Source organism: Cyanistes caeruleus, chromosome 5, assembly GCF_971803275.1.
Source record: "Cyanistes caeruleus chromosome 5, bCyaCae1.hap1.1, whole genome shotgun sequence".
Taxonomy (NCBI): Eukaryota; Metazoa; Chordata; class Aves; order Passeriformes; family Paridae; genus Cyanistes; species Cyanistes caeruleus.
Window position 1 is genome coordinate 20,167,677 of NC_141705.1, and position 16,083 is coordinate 20,183,759.

At 34.6% G+C, this 16,083-nt stretch overlaps 1 protein-coding gene across 3 annotated transcripts in view; it reads right to left on the minus strand.

The window, feature by feature from the left end:
• Positions 1–6,273: 6,273 nt before the first annotated feature.
• The window catches only part of LOC111928121 (uncharacterized), a 61,176-nt gene continuing 51,366 nt past the window's right edge, over positions 6,274–16,083 (minus strand). For 2 of the 3 annotated variants that reach the window (XR_015286823.1, XR_015286824.1), the window contains one exon: positions 6,305–6,389. Coding sequence is in view for 1 of the 3 variants with exons in the window: in XM_086889012.1 (XP_086745138.1) it covers positions 6,363–6,389 (27 nt within the window). In the remaining 2 variants the exon portion in view is untranslated. Of the gene's footprint in view, positions 6,390–16,083 lie in introns of all 3 variants that reach the window. The other variant, XM_086889012.1, reaches the window with a different exon arrangement.

Consider the following 16,083-nt stretch of genomic DNA (forward strand, 5'->3'; position numbering starts at 1 on the left):
AGCCTCAGCCATCAAACCCTGATTTTTAAGCCCTGTGCATCAGGGCTTCCCTGCCCCTCCCTAGCTGATGGGACAGGCACCAGCTGGTGAGGGTTGTGTCCTGCCAGTTCTGTGATGAATCCTTATGTGTAATACTTTCCCAGACCCCAGGCAGCCAATGGTCTTTACTACCCTATGGCACTGACAAAATTAATGGGTTTTATTCAATGACTATGTATTGTATATGACTATATATCATATAACGACTATGTATTATATACAATCTATGTAGATTGTAAGACTTTTACTATATCAGGAATTAAAGGAACTGAAGTTTAAACAGGTATTGAATGGCCAGTTGCTAAAAAAACCAAAACCAAAATGAGCTGAGGCATCAGCTCCCTGACACACTTCAGTGTCACTTCCTTAAAAATTGTGTGACCCTTTACTAGGAATTGCAAAAAAAAATTATATTCGAGTACACTCAGTATAAGGACTGACTATGTAACTCATTTTCCTGTCAACATGAAAACTCAACCATCAGAAAATGGTAGATAAAACAGAATGGATGGAGCTTATTCACTCTATCTTAAAAAAAAAAAAAAAAAAGTTTAGAATGTATTAGTAAGGTATTAACAGTCAGGGTTTAAAAAAATGCGTTTCTTCATTAACTTCAATGCAAGAAGCTGAATTTGCCACAGGATACAGAAAAGATCAAAAAATTACTAAGACTAAAGTGTCAAGACCTGACCACATGCTAGAGATTCACTAAAAGCTATAAAGCAGACTCTTCTGAATTAGAAAGTTCAGAACTGAAAAGAGAGAGAAAAGAGACAGAGCATGGGTAAGCATTAGGATGAAGCATCATATGTGGGCTGTGCTCTTATTCTGCCCTAGATAAATATACAGTCATTGTTGAAACGGTACATTTATGAGGAGATGGACATTTTTCCCACCCACCACAGACATGCACACATTCCCTTGTTCTAAGGCTAACAACTAGGAAAACTGCCTCATCCAATTCTGTCTAACACAATCATCTCATCCTCAGCATTTGCATTCAAGTCTTTGTTTGAAATATGAAGTTTCTGAGGCCAAAACTAGGTCATTTTTAATTCCACACTAACTCAGTCCATAAATGTCTGATTTTTCTTTCCTTATTCTGTACTTATTGACACAAATAAAACAGAATACATAAATTCTTCAGCTGAGAAAAAAAAAAAAAATGTCTCTTGTTGTACTTGTAGGTTGTCTAATAAAATGTTTTTTTCCTTAGAACTAAGCTCCAAATATATTTGTAATTTTGACCTAGAAAAATTTCATATATTATCTACATTCACAAACCTATTTTTTCCCCTCTCTTTAAATAAGAATCATAGAACTAGTCTTTAATTTATTCTTTTATATAATTTAAACAGAATCCTTATTTTTATATGTAATTTAAAAGGAACCACTTTAATATACTTCAGGAAAGGCATACTGTCTTGCTCTATCTTGCATATTTATTATTTGCCAAAATCAAAATAAAGGTATCATATTCTTTTTTGATAAGTTTTCTGGAAGAAATTAATTTTGCAATATTGATAATGTATTGGGCATTGTGTCTTATTTTATTTATTTCCATCCATTGCCTCCGTAATGCAGTTAAGTGGGGTTCAAGTTCAAACTATTTAGTGTGCATGTTCACTCACAGTTTCTTCACTCATAGGTATAATCCTCAAATACATAGATATTCATCTCTGGAAACAAAAAAAACAGGGTAAAGGCAACTCAACTTCTGAGACTAGCCAGACTTGTGTACTCAGTATATTGTTCTTAATTTCACTCCTATTTAGTCCACGTCAATGTTTGTTTATTTTGAAAAATATTTGGATTGTATTTTCTGTTAAATCATAGAATCTTGGAATCATAGAATAATTAGGGTAGAAAGGGGCCTTAAATATCATCTAATTCTAGTACTCCTAAAATGGGCAAGGACACTGGGTTGCTCTACCCTGGATGGTCTTACAGGGATTGGGCATCCACAACTTCTCCAGGCAACATGTTCCAGTGCCTCACCATCCTCACAGCAAAGGATTTCTTCCTAACATCTAATCTAAACCCATCCTCTTTAGTCTGGATCCATTCCTTGTACTATCACTACATGGCCTTGTCATAAATGTCTCTCCACTCTTGTAGACTCCCTTTATTTACTGGAAGACTGTTCTAAGGTTTCCCCAGAGCCTCCTCCTCTCCAGTCTGAACAACCCCAGCTCTCTCAGCCTGTCTTCATAGGAGAGATGTTCCAGCCTTCTGATTATCTTCACAGCCCTCATCTGGACTTGCTCCAGTAGATTCCTGTCCTTCATATGTTGGGAACCCCAGAGCTGGGTGTAGTACTCCAGATGGGGTCTCATGAGAGCAGGGAAGAGGGGAGAACCACCTGCCTTTACCTGCTGACCACATTTTGTTCATTTTCTCCCCAGCCTGCACTAGGATTGCCCTGACCCAAGTGTAGGACTTTACCCTTGGCCTTGTTGAACATTGGGCTCACACAGAGCCATGTCTCAAGCCTGTCAAGGTCCCTCTGGATGGCATCCCCTCCCTCCAGTGCCACCATTACCACACAGCCTGGTCTCATTGGCAAACTTGCTGATGTTTCACAATGTTCTGCTCTCCATGTCATGTCACCAAAAAAGATATCAGTGTTACATCCAATACAGACCCCTGAGGAACGCCACTCATTGCTAGTCTCTGCTTGGACATCAAGTCATAAATGTAGCTTTTTTGGGTCCACATATCCACACAATTCCTTAGCCACTGACTTCTCCATCTGTCAAATTCATGTCTCCTCAATTTAGAGACAAGGATGTCATGCAGGACAGTGTTTATTCATCCTGTCTTTTTTGCCTGCCTTTGTCTTTGCAGGGATACATTGCTCCTGAGGAGCCATCCCACCATGTCTCCATGCTGCCAATAAGGTCACAGCCCTGTAGATGTGCAGTTATCTCTAACTCCTCTTCCTTTCTTCCCATGTTACATCCATTTGTATAGAAGCACATAAGTTTGGTCCCCACTAAAGGTTTTTACTCTGCAGTGAAAAGGTCTGAAAAACCTCTAAATAATTACTTAACACATTTCAGCAGACAGGCAGTAGCTAATGGGAGCAGCCATCTGCTACAGTTTAATCCAAGGTGCCATATCTGTATATACCTTGATTTCCACCAACTAAACATTTGGTCTAGACAACATTAGGTTCAAACACAGCAGTGGCCTATGCACCTTGCTGTCATATTACAATCCAAGAGGCTATTCATCTTTTTCACCAAGTTGTTTTAGGTAGTATAATGCAAAAATAACAAGGGAGAAATAAGAAAAAAATAACCATATGAATTTAAAATTCTTCAGATGGTTTTAAAATGATCTTATAAGAAGCAAAATAAATGATGTGTGGATTAAATGGTTCACTAGCAGCTTTTGTGAATATATCTGTCTTTCACTAACTACAAATTAACCTCCAAAACTAATGTGGTATATGTAGTATGACTCCCTTCCCCTCCTGTATTACTCAAGTTTTTTTCCTACTCATTCTTCCGGAATAGAGGTAACATCCCTGAAGAAATGTCTGTTTTATTTTTCAGCTGTAATTTTTCTTTCTACCTTTTTATTAATATATGGGTATTTCCCCAGTGAGGATAAATTTTATCATTGGTTCATTTGGTTTTGTATGGTAAGGTTTTCTCTTTAACAGTGTGAAAGAGACACAGTTGATTAGAAGAGAACACACAGTTGATTAGAAGAGAACAACCTATTTTGCTAATGGGCACAAGGTAGGCCAGACTAATTTTCACTTTAAATAGAGTCTTTCTCTGCAATCACTTTATTGAGTAAAGGCCAACTCAGTAACAAAGTTGGGCTATTAATAAAGACTTGTTCTTCTAATGAAGAAATTTGTTCTACACATGATGTCTCAGTAATTACTTTCCAGAAGGCAGTTATTCTGTGGATTTAGCCAGAGGCATAAAGCTAGAAACTTCATCTCAAACTGAAAATCTATCTATCTATCTATCTATCTAGACTATCTATCACCCAGAATATTAGATACAGTTCAAATCCTGAATGCATCCACAGAAACGTAGGCACTGTTTCTTTACTAACACATGATCAGTGATCTTATTTGACCCATCTTTGCTAGAGGTAGGACCCTATTTCTGTTTGGCATGAAAATTTTTCAGAGCAATATACTTGGACAAAATGATAAGATAAAGAGCTTCAAACAAGCAGACAGCATTCAGGAGAATGTGCTGGTTCAAAACGTGTTGATCTAGAAACAAGTTTGCAAATTCCTCACAGAGAGAGGTGTCTTGAATCAATATGAAGTAAGCATGAGAAGGCATCCACATTATGTAGAAAAAGCAAAAGGGTGTTATGTTTTATTATTCCAAAATTCAGTCATACTCAGAACTTAGTGAAAGAATCTTTTCCTGGTATTATTTTTTTTAATAGAGGTAATTAAATAAAATTAAGAAGGAATCTTAGCATCAGAAAGAATAACTCAGTTTTCCATCCTGCTGAAATATTCTAGACATTATTTTTCAGTATCATTCCTTACATCTCTTCCTTACATTTCTTCCTTTTTCTCTCTATCCCTCTCATTCTTTCCCGATAAATCTCATATTCTTAACTATGTAGTGACAGATTAAACAAGAAAGTTGGAAATCACTGTCTTTTTCATATATGTCTTTCTTCCCATTCAGAGTTGTCCCACAATGCAGGCTGTTGATTAAAGCATTAAGTTTGGGATGAAAGTGAATCTGGGTGTCTGAATTCCCTCACTCTAAAAAGATCAGTGGTATATTAATAGCATATTTTGAGACAGCTTTCTATCAGTCCATGTAATAAGGCAGCCCTCATTCAATGAGCTACATTATAAAATAATCTCTTAAAATAAAAAAAAAATATTTTTAAAGAGAAGAGTCACAAATACACTTCCACAGTTAATGTTCTCTGTTAGCAGAGAGGGAATACAGACATAAGAATACCTCCTACACTGAGCCATTAAGAGGATTTAAACAAATGGAGATCTGAATCACTGATTAGCTAAATATTGTAAGTGTGTATTCAGCTGGCAGAGAACATTCTAGCAATGCCCCAGAATAGATGAAAGAGTGTAGGAATTAAACACTGACACTTTGGCTCCAATGCACCACTACGTGGCAGAATTCTTTGCTCAGAGTTAGCTGAGTTAAGGCAGAGTTTACATGGAGAACAGTATTCATATATGCTCTTTATAAAACCATCTAATTTACTACACACAAAATAAGAAGGCAAATCAAAAACCCAAATCCTTGCCCAAAGAGTAAGGTGGAACATTTTTCCATTCACTGCTCAAAGCAAAAAATTATTTTTGAGGTAAGAGAGATAAACCAAGCTCCATGTATTCTGTATCCTAACAATCTCCTAAGACTGTCAGGATATAGAATACATTTTTTGCTTGACTTAGAAATAATTGAGTGCCTATAAATACCATTGAAAGGTAAGACATTCTAAACAAAGTTTATTTCCTTTTGAAATTAGCTCAATAAAAGTAATTAACTTTACAAATATGTCTAAAATCAATATAATACAGAGCAATGTATTCACTTCAGAAACAACAGATAGATTTACAGTCCTCCAAAATTAGACAAAGAAAGAATGGCATCAATCTTTTTCTTTACAGACAAAATTAAAATGCATACAAATACAAATAAGCAAATATATAGCCCATGTATTTACTAGACTGAAGAACATCTGTTCTCAGATCCTTTCTTTCCTATGGATTCTCACGGACTCCAAAGACAGTTTGATACCAATTTTTGTTAATTTTCTTTTTTCCTTATCAAGAAAAAAAGATGTCTTCATCCAGGCTGTATTTGAATTTTAGGTACCACAAATTTACAAGAATGATTCAACTTTGTGAAGCAAGATAGAATTACTATAGGAGGAATGAATGTTCACTGAATATCTTATTATAGCTAGGCAATTTTGATTGAAAAGGCTGTCAAACCTTTGAATCTGTGGGTCACTATACAAGTTAACAATTTTTGATATCTTAAATTTTCTAAAAGTACCCATTTTCTGTCAGCCACATTCCTAAAAAAAAAAAAATCTATCTTGCTTACAAACACACAGTTAAAAAGCCCCATATGTTAGGTGAAGAGATCAAAATTAGTCATACTCTTCTAAAGGTGGCCAGCAGTACCTAGTGCCAGTTCAAGTCCAGAATCATCCCTCCATAAAAACTACATTCAGCATCTTCTATAGATGTCACAGACTGTTTGATATATAAGTTTCTTTTTAGATGGTTATTATTCTTTTCTTCTTTTCTTTTCCCAGAGGAACAGTCTGACTATCAGTCTTCTATCTTAGGCCAGCAGAAATCTGAAACGAGACTACACAGCGATATTCAGTAGATGGTTCCAAAGAATGCCCAACACAAGGTGATTACACATTCAAGAAAATAGAGTTGAGATCATCTTTTTAAAATATGAACAAAAGAGTTTTAGAAACTCCTTCGGTGCCATGAGTTCAGAACTAGAAAAAGCCTGGCAGATATTTAAGGTATATTCCTAAAGTAAGGTTCATGGAGATACCATCAGAATATCAGGAATGTTTTTTTGTTTGAATAGTTCTTCAAATTAACTGATTTTTTTTTCAGTCATTAAAGAAATGTAAAAGACACAGAGCTTTCTCACCCCTCATCTCTTCCCTTTCCTCCTAATTGCCAAAGGTTGCCTCAATCCCTTCAGCCCTTTAATGAGGCAGTGCTGTAAATACTTGGGGAGTGTTTACAAGACAGTGCACAGTGGTTTGTCTCTGTTGCTCCTTCTGTGTCACACTTTTTTTCTAGTCTGATGTGAGTCCTTCATGGACTGCAAGTTAAACACCTTCTTCAGTGCCTGGAAAACTCTTACTCCTCCTGTTTTCTGTGACTGTGATGTCTCTCTGCTGTTTTTCACTCTTTGTGTTCTCTCTGCCTGTTTGGAATTTTCTTCTCATTCTTAAATATGTTTTCCTAGAGGTACCACCAGCTTGACTGATGGGTTTAACTGTGTTCTGTCATGGGTCTTCTAGAATTATCTGGAATCATCAGACTGGACCCAAGACTGATCCCTGGAGGGCACTACTAGTATCCCCTTGACTGGCTGGTTATGTACCCGAAGCACCCCAGGACACGCTTGGCCCTCCTGGCTGCCAGGGCACTGCTGACTCGCGTCCAACTTTCTGTCAGCCAGGACCCCCAGGTGCCTTTCCTAGCACTGCTTTCCAGCATTTCACTCTCCAGTCTGTACATACACAGAGTTACCCCATCCCAGGTGCAGAATCTGGCACTTTCACTCACTGAACTTCACATGGCTGGTGATTGCTCAGCCCTGTTTTGTCAAGGTCTCTCCGCAAGGCCTCCCTGCCTTTGAAGGAGTCAACAGCTCCTCCCAGCTTTGCATCATCTGCAAACTTGGTTAGTATCCCCCCACAGTCCTCCATCAAAGTAATTTATGAAGATGTTGTAGAGCACAGGGCCAAGGATGGAGCTCTGTGGAACCCCATTAGTGACAGGGCACCACTCTAATGCAATCCCATTCACTGCAACCCTTTGTGCCTGACCCATGAGCCAGCTGCTCACCCATCCCATGATGTGTTTCTCCAGCTGCAGGCTGGACATTTTGTTCCAAAGGATCATATGAGAGATAAAAAGTCTTACTGAAATCCAAAAAGATTATATTAGCTGGCTTCCCTTGACCGTCTAGATGGGTTAGTTCTAGGTCACCACTTTTTATCACAAACCCTCTTTCTAAGAAGTTTAACATAGAAGTTGAAGCTAAGGGAATGTTCTCTCATTATCCTCTACTTTCATATTTTTAATTTCTTTGTCATATTCACTAAGTAATACCTTGTCTGAAAGTACTTTGTAGTCTTCTAGAAAGACTAATAAAATATTTTATTTCCCTTGCTCCCCAGATGATCATTAATAAGCAGTAAAATAACTCAAAATACTACAGATTGATAAAATAACTTTTAATCCTTTCCAAGGCAAACCACAAGATGTAATTATTCTCTTAGCATTACAAGTGTCTGATTGCTAGCAGTCTCACATCTCTAGATGCCTGTAATTATCCACTGTAATTTGTTAGCTCATTTGGTTAATTTAGAGAGACTCTATTTCTCCTCATACAGAGATATATGTAATGATATGGACCTCTTACTTCACACACTATGCTAATTGCTAAATTTTGGGTTGTATAAAAGTATAACAACATCTGAAAAATCAGTAAAGAGATCAACTCTCCCAGTCCAAAGACAGAATAATTACTCTTACAAATTAACGAGCCCTGTCTCCCATGAGTGAAGAATCTGTTAATTAATGGTCAGTTCATGCATAAAAAATTAGTATCATCTGTTCACCCATTCTTTAAAGATGTTTGCAGTGACTGCTATGGTTTATCTGAATTTTAGATGGAAAACAATGTCAGTGAGACTGTAAAATATATTGAGCATGCCATTTAATAAATGCAATTTATGAAAGTACTGTCAGAAGCATAATTTATTGTAAAACAGAAGTACAAAATGTATTAGATGCTAAAATCATAAACATCCTATATTGTATTTTTCTTACTGATGTATTGAGATTTTAACTTTCAAAATATCCCAATTAGATAATTTAAAAGCATGTGCAAGAAAACTTAGCAAGTAAACACAGGTATATATTCTGTATCAGTACTGAATTTTTGAAAAAGTAGATCTAGATACATAAAAGATATTAGAGATTTAGTACACAGAGTGAAATTTATACAGAATTTGAACATCAAACTGCAGACTGTTTTCCAAAGTTCCATGCTTATATATCAAGTAAAGTGGGTTTCCTCTCGTTTGGGGAAGCTAGTCAGTGCTTTAGTGACTATTTTATCTCTACTTTGAGAAACCAATTGTTAGAAAGCAGCATCAATTATTCAATTTTTTATGTTATTTTTTCACTTTCCCAGCCACTTTTCATTTTCTCAGCCAGTGAATAATCTAAAACAAAATCCAGAGAAACAATTTCCCTTTTTGCCTTCTGCTATGAGCCAATGAGTGTTTAATTACTTAATGCAAGACAGAAAAAAAAAATAGGTGAATTCCACTTAAAACAGGTGGTTAGGCATATATTTATAAGAGAATTCTGGTAGTAAAATTAAATTGCATCTCTTACATTTAAGGTGTTCTAACCTGTATAAAAGCAGTAGGTAGGTATATATATATATATATATATATATATATATATATATATATATATATATATATATATATAATAATTAGTTGTGATCCAAATGTGTAATGTACAACTTCATCAACAGCAACTTTTCCTTGGTCAGGTAAGTAGTCAATCCTATTCCTGACAATATGTCACATTCTATTTAATAACATACAGATTTCTCTATCAAAGATTAAAGGGAGAAAACAATTTTTTTTTTTCTTCGTAAATGGCTTTGATTTTTTTTTCAGGGGAGAAAATTAAAGAAATATTCATTAGTTACTATTATTAAGAACCATTTGTTTCACTTTATGAAGACATTAGAGAGAACAAATATCATTTTTCATATGGCTTGATGCAGGTAACTAGAACTATACATAAACACGCAAGCAGATATAAACATAGAAGCTGTTTATTAAAAATTTTATTGCAGCATGTATCTATGAAGCAAGTAAAGAAAAATAAAAATTCTCTTCTACTAGAGATGATCAGTTAAACAAAGTAGTAAGTTTTAATCATGTCACTCAAGTTAAATTCCTTAAATCATTTTTGTGCCAATATCATGATTACCATTACCTTTGGTCTTTTCTGAGGTATATTTTTAACTTACTCATGCAACTATTAGAAATATGATTAACAGATCTATGTTAACACTGAGCTATGAAGTGTGCATGTGACAAAATCCTTGATCATTTCCTAGTGAGGAAGAACACTGTTTCTCACAATGACTTTTTAACTTGTTAATAGCTCAGCTAGGGATAAACAGTTATTAAATACCTGCCATAAATCTCAGATTAAAATTGTAATAAATAATTTTAAATTAAAAAGTAGGAAAATGTGGCTTGTTTGAAATAAACACTTTCTTATTTGGATAAAAGAATAATAAATAAAGTGCAAAGGGAGAAAAAAATTGTTCTTAACCCAAGTTACTGCCAGAGTGAGAAATTAATTACAAAGACATCCAGATTGGGAAACTTTCACAAAGGTTGAAGGTTTCATATAGTTTTCTTCACCAATTAAATACATACTAATTTATCACATGAAACTTGAGGGAGAAGCATATTATGGATTCATACTTATTTAGATGGTTTATGCGGCTAAACGTGCATGTGCATCTTAAAAGTTCTTTCCCTTTAAGCAGACAATCCTATAGTTAGTTAAATGGAACATTTTAGACAGTGAAAAAAATAGACTGCTTCCTGGTATTTAAAAGACACAGATGTAAGTTTATGTCCACACTACCAGGAAAAACATGGGATCATTTTCTGATATTGAGGCCAGAGAGGGAAATATCTCAAATTGTTGCTTTCAACCTTGTTACTCTCCAAAACAGGTGTCTTCCATTCAGGAAGTTTTCTCTGACTTACATTAGTTCCCAGACTGTGTCTAGGACTGCTACATTTCACAAAGCAAAAGCATTTCAGGGATTATTCTAGAAGTTTTAAATTATGAACAGCAGAGTTTCAGAGTCTGGAAGAGTCCCTTTATTCTAATTTACTAGACTTTCTTAAGTGATCTTGCTTCATTAGCTAGGAAAATCCTGTGACATGCATCAAAGTCATGAGAATTTAGCCTTCACCTTGAAAGTGCTAAGAGTCAAACAAAATTCTTGCATTCTGTTTAATTTAAAAGGCAGTCTTCTCTTACTGCAAGCTCAAATACCGAATGTTTTTAGATGGTTCTCTAGCTACTAGATTTCAGGGTGCAAGTATAAGCTCTTTCTCAACATAGATAGATCTGGGAAAACTATAAAACCACTATAAAACTTAATGAAGAAGAGTTAATATTATTGAATATCATTGAAGAAATTACACAAATATCAGGGTTAAAGTAGAAATTCTCCATTAATTAAATTTACTTTGAATCCCAGATGGTTTTTCTTTCTTTGGAATTCAATCACACATGAAAATAAGGGTAGAAATTATTTATACCATCAAAGAGGAGAAACGAATTGAAGAGAGACAATAATATAGCTAGGCTGCACCATAGAGGATGCCTATATAGGCTCTATTTTCTGGAAATGGCTGGTATGAAAAAGCAAATTTTGAATAATGGGAGAGGAGATGCCTATTCAACAATTTGAAAGTCATCTTAAATTCTGAAAATTGTCTTGTGACATAAAAAATTATTTAACATTCATTCTGATTTTGTGAGTTTTATTCATAAAGCCAACTGAATATTTCATATTCATGCTATAATTCCAGTTGAGTTTCCCTCCTCCGTCACAGGGAAAAACTCAACCAACCAAGCAAACAGACCAAAACAAACAAAAAACCCCCATACCACTTGCAAGGAAAGTGCTTCCAGATCTAAGAATTATTGTGTCATTACCATGGCACAAAATGACCACCAAGTGTCAGGTCAGACACAGTTAATCTATGCAAATAAATCAGTTGCTAGGTAAAATTGCTAGTCTTTGAACAGAAGCTACAAATTTTCTTCAAAGGTGCTTTCCTGTCAACACAGAATAAGGAAATCCACTATTAGCAGCGTTTTGTTACTCTGAAAATCAGAACAGAGATGGAGATAACAACGTGGCTACTACAAAGGAAATTAAAGCCTGTCTAATCTACTAAAATAGTGGATAAATGGGAAATGTTCATGTAAATTTTTTTTTAAGCCTTCCAGAAATCTTTAGCAAGTTCTTTGTAGAAACTTCCTACTCATGTGAAGAAAGGTAAAATACTGTGATGCATTCTAAACAGATTTACATATTGAAAATAAAATGTAAGAATAAATTATCAATTTTCAGCATGACAAAAAAAAGCTAATGGCTTGATTTTCCAAAATATTGTATGAGGAATGTGTTTGTTATGCTCACATATACTCAGTATTGATATGAAAAATATGATGTGGAGGAAGGTCATGATGTTTTCTAGGAACACAACATGATTCAGGCTAGTTAAGATGGAAAAAATTGTATAAGATTTCCAGAAAAACTGAAATTAACTCCCATAATGGCAATTGAAATCTAATTCTCATAAAGGGAAATTGCCAAACACATTAATAACTTGCAGTCTTAAATCAGTTCTATCCACTTGAAAAGTTAGGTTACTGTATCCTTAGGGACTATTAGGGAAAATACTGCTCAGTTACAATAAAATAGAAAATTGTGAAAATAAATAATAAAAGATAATTTAAAATATTGTGAGCCAATGCACAATATTTTCTGACATAAAATAACAATTTCAATTTCCTAAAACATATATCAGAAAAAAAAAGAAAAGCAATTTTTGAATAAGGTTAAGGTTTGGGTTTGTATCCTGTGTGATCAAGACAGAATCAAGAAATGGAAATAAACTATTTATGTTGATGGTGTAGATGCTTTTCATACTGTATGGCATAGTAGATGTATATATATATATATATATATATATATATATATATAAACATTTGCACGTATTTTGTTTCATTACAAAATCTGCTTTGCTGTTTTTGTGTGGGGACATTAAACTTTCAAGTCCTAGTATTTTTTGTGGAGTATAAAAATAAAAGTTGCTAACCAAATTTAGAAAGCTATTTCTTTTATCTATTTTTAAAATTTTATCTTCCTCCTATCCACAAAAAATATCATTTTAATAAGCAAAAATTATAACAGAGAAATTCTATCTTGTTCACAATAGTTTATGAACTTAATCTACTTAGTGAACAGTGAATTGGAAGTTTTAAAACATACTTAAACAAAATGATGGATTTTGTAGTATCCACTGATACTTTCTTTGAACAAGGTATGTATGTGTACAGAAAATACTATATGTGAAGTAATTTAAATTAATAATCCTACATAAACTTATGACATAGACTTAAATATATCTGTCCATTTAACAGGCAATCATGTAAGTGTGAATTAAATGAAAGAACTACTAATTGCTTGATCTTACTGTTGTGTGTGGAATTAAAATATGAGTAGATATAATTGAATGATTGTTAAATGAAGCAATGGCCTCTGCATTGAGTCACGTGGGGCAATGTCAGACAAAATGAGCTGGCTGGAGCATAGGGTGAGCCTGCTGGTTTCCGTGCTGCACCTTGTCCCCTGCAGCCTTCAGCTCTGGGACAGGCAACATGGACAAGGAAAATTGCTCACTCTGTGGGTGATGAGGCACTGGAAAAGGTTTTCCAGTGAAGTTGTGGATGTTCCATGCCCAGAAGTGCTCAAGTCCAGGCTGGATGGGGCTCTGAGGAACCTGGTCTGGTGGGCAGTGTCCTTGCCCATGGCAAGAGGGTTTTATCTTTCTGGTTCCTTTCAACACAAACCATGCTGTGATTTTATGACTCTACAACTTCATGCTGTAGATTCTATTACGATAGTATATTCTAATATATACAACAATATAATACATATGACTAAGATTATATTACTTAGTCACTATTTTAGTCCATTAACCTAATTCTTCTGATTAGACAATCATATTGATAGCATGCAAAATTGTGTCAAAAAAACCTTTTACCATTAGTGATAAATGTAACTGAGAATAGAGAATGTTGTTAATAACTCCACACAGACAACTATATTGCATTCCTTTTTTGTGTATAATTAATCTGTATATGTTATGCTTAGATCAACACTTTGAAAGTTCAAAGATCTTTTTTTCATTTAGGAAAAAAATTATATTTGGAAAGGTTTTGTCCTCATTTATCAGCGGCACCCTTCTACATAAACAGCCTTAGATTTCCTTAGACTGCTTGTTAAACTTCTCCCCTTATAGAAGGTTAAAGTCTCTGAAATCCTATCTCATTCACAAAACATGAAATATTCCCTACTGATGTGTTTTTGTCTCTTTTATTTCCTTAGATTACAATGAAAATTAATGATTTCAATAACTGAAGGTCTTTAGGAGTAAAGAAAAATAAAATTCTTTCACTCCTCATACACCAGAAATTAACATGGGTAAGATGAAAATCAGTTTGTGGAGGAAACAGTAGAATGGATTTTTTTCAAGGCTTTCACATAACTGTGGAAATGTGTCTTCACTAGTGCTTTGTTATTGTGTGTTCTAAATGCAACACATTGCTTTGATGTCAGACAGATTAAAAAAAAAATAAAATCCTGAGAGATCTGATCACTATTTTATTTAAGAATCAGAAACTGTAGAGAAACCACCAACAAGAACTCAATTCAGATGCAAATTCACAAGTCTAGAGAGATTCTGGGGTAAGAATCTACAGGATATTTTTTCATTAGTACAGCAATCCATTTTTATTTCTCTTTTTAATGTTAGAAGTATGATTTGGATCTGTCAGTAAAAGTATTATGAAAATTATTTTGAAAATAGAAATTCAAACATTTACTAAGTAATTTTTTTTATTGTTGGCCCATATCTTTATGTATGTACATTTATTAAGTAATTTCTTTATACTGTTATACACCAGCAGTAGTATCAAAATCAGTTTTGGTGATTGGAACTCAACTATTTTTTTTTTTTTTCCCTAAAGAAATACAGATATCCATATATGTGACAACACATGGCTTAAAGATGCACTGCTGATAATGACTTCCCTAGAGGTAATATTATCTGGTAAAAAAAAAGAATAAACCAGCTATCTATCACATCCTAATGGGCAGAGGTCAGTGTAACATCTACCCTGTCTATTTTCACATTGTTTCTGAATTCATGTACATTGTTCCTCAGTCACAGAATTTGTTTGAGCATAAAATTGCAGTACCAATGAATTGAATCTTCACTCTTTTTTTTTTTTAGGTGATATTGTGGCAAATTGCTTTTCAGCTGCAAAAGCAGCTTATTTAAGGGTTTTTTTCCTAGTGTTAGAAGTGAATAAAGTGGCCAGACACTTACATTGCTGTGACCTTGCTACTAGAAGTCAGCGATAATGAGCAATTTATGAGGTATGATACCTATGCTCTAGTATCAAAAGTAATATTATCCAATGGATTTTTCAATTTGTACAGCAGCTTTTTTTGCTCCTTTTTCAGTTTTACTTTGCTGGTGGCACTAGCTTTCAAGGCCACCCTAACTTTTAATCCTCTTTTATAGCAAGAATCAACTAGTACTCAGCTTGCCTGTCTACTTCATTCCATTCCTATAAGAGAACCTTTGAGAAACATAAAGAACTCTGGACTCAGCACAAGTTCCTGTCTGCAAACCTGACCTGCAGGCAGCAACACACTAAATACATACCTATCTGAGTTTCATTTTTGCAGACACTGGAAGAAATCTTGAATAACCGGAACCAAAGCTACAGAAGCTTGCTACTACAATGAATTTTATTTGATCACTTGTTACATTGATTACTTGCTACTAGGTGATTTTGGTCTTCTTTTTTTATGTGCTTTACTAATCTCCTAAGTGAGTTTAGAAACTGAACCAGGTGCTGATCATACCATGAAAAATTTGCAAATATTTGTGGGAGGGAAAAAAGAGAAAATCACTATAACCATTGGGTGGTGTGAGATAACTTTGTATAAAAAAGTTAATAATGCTGTGCTACTTTGAAAGTCATCACTCTTTTCAGCACACATTCAAAGCACACCCCCTAATAGCTACCATGAAGAAAATCAAACCCAGACAAAACTAGAAAATATGATCCATACTCTATCATATTTGATTGTATTTGCTATTGTGTATCATATTTGATACTGTGACTAAGCACATGGAAAGCACAGAAAAACTTGCTCAACGAGATTTTTAAAATGGTTTATGGGTGTTCATAAGTACTCTGATTTAGACACACAGGAGAAATACTGACAAGATAATCTCAAGAGTTCAAAACAACAAAAAGAACTTCACTGGCAACCTCTGAAAATCAGAGGATTTTGGCAAAGCCTTAGAGCAGCATTCAATCAACATAAAACCCTTCTCAAAGTATTAACTTAGCCTATTCAACTTAGCAAACTC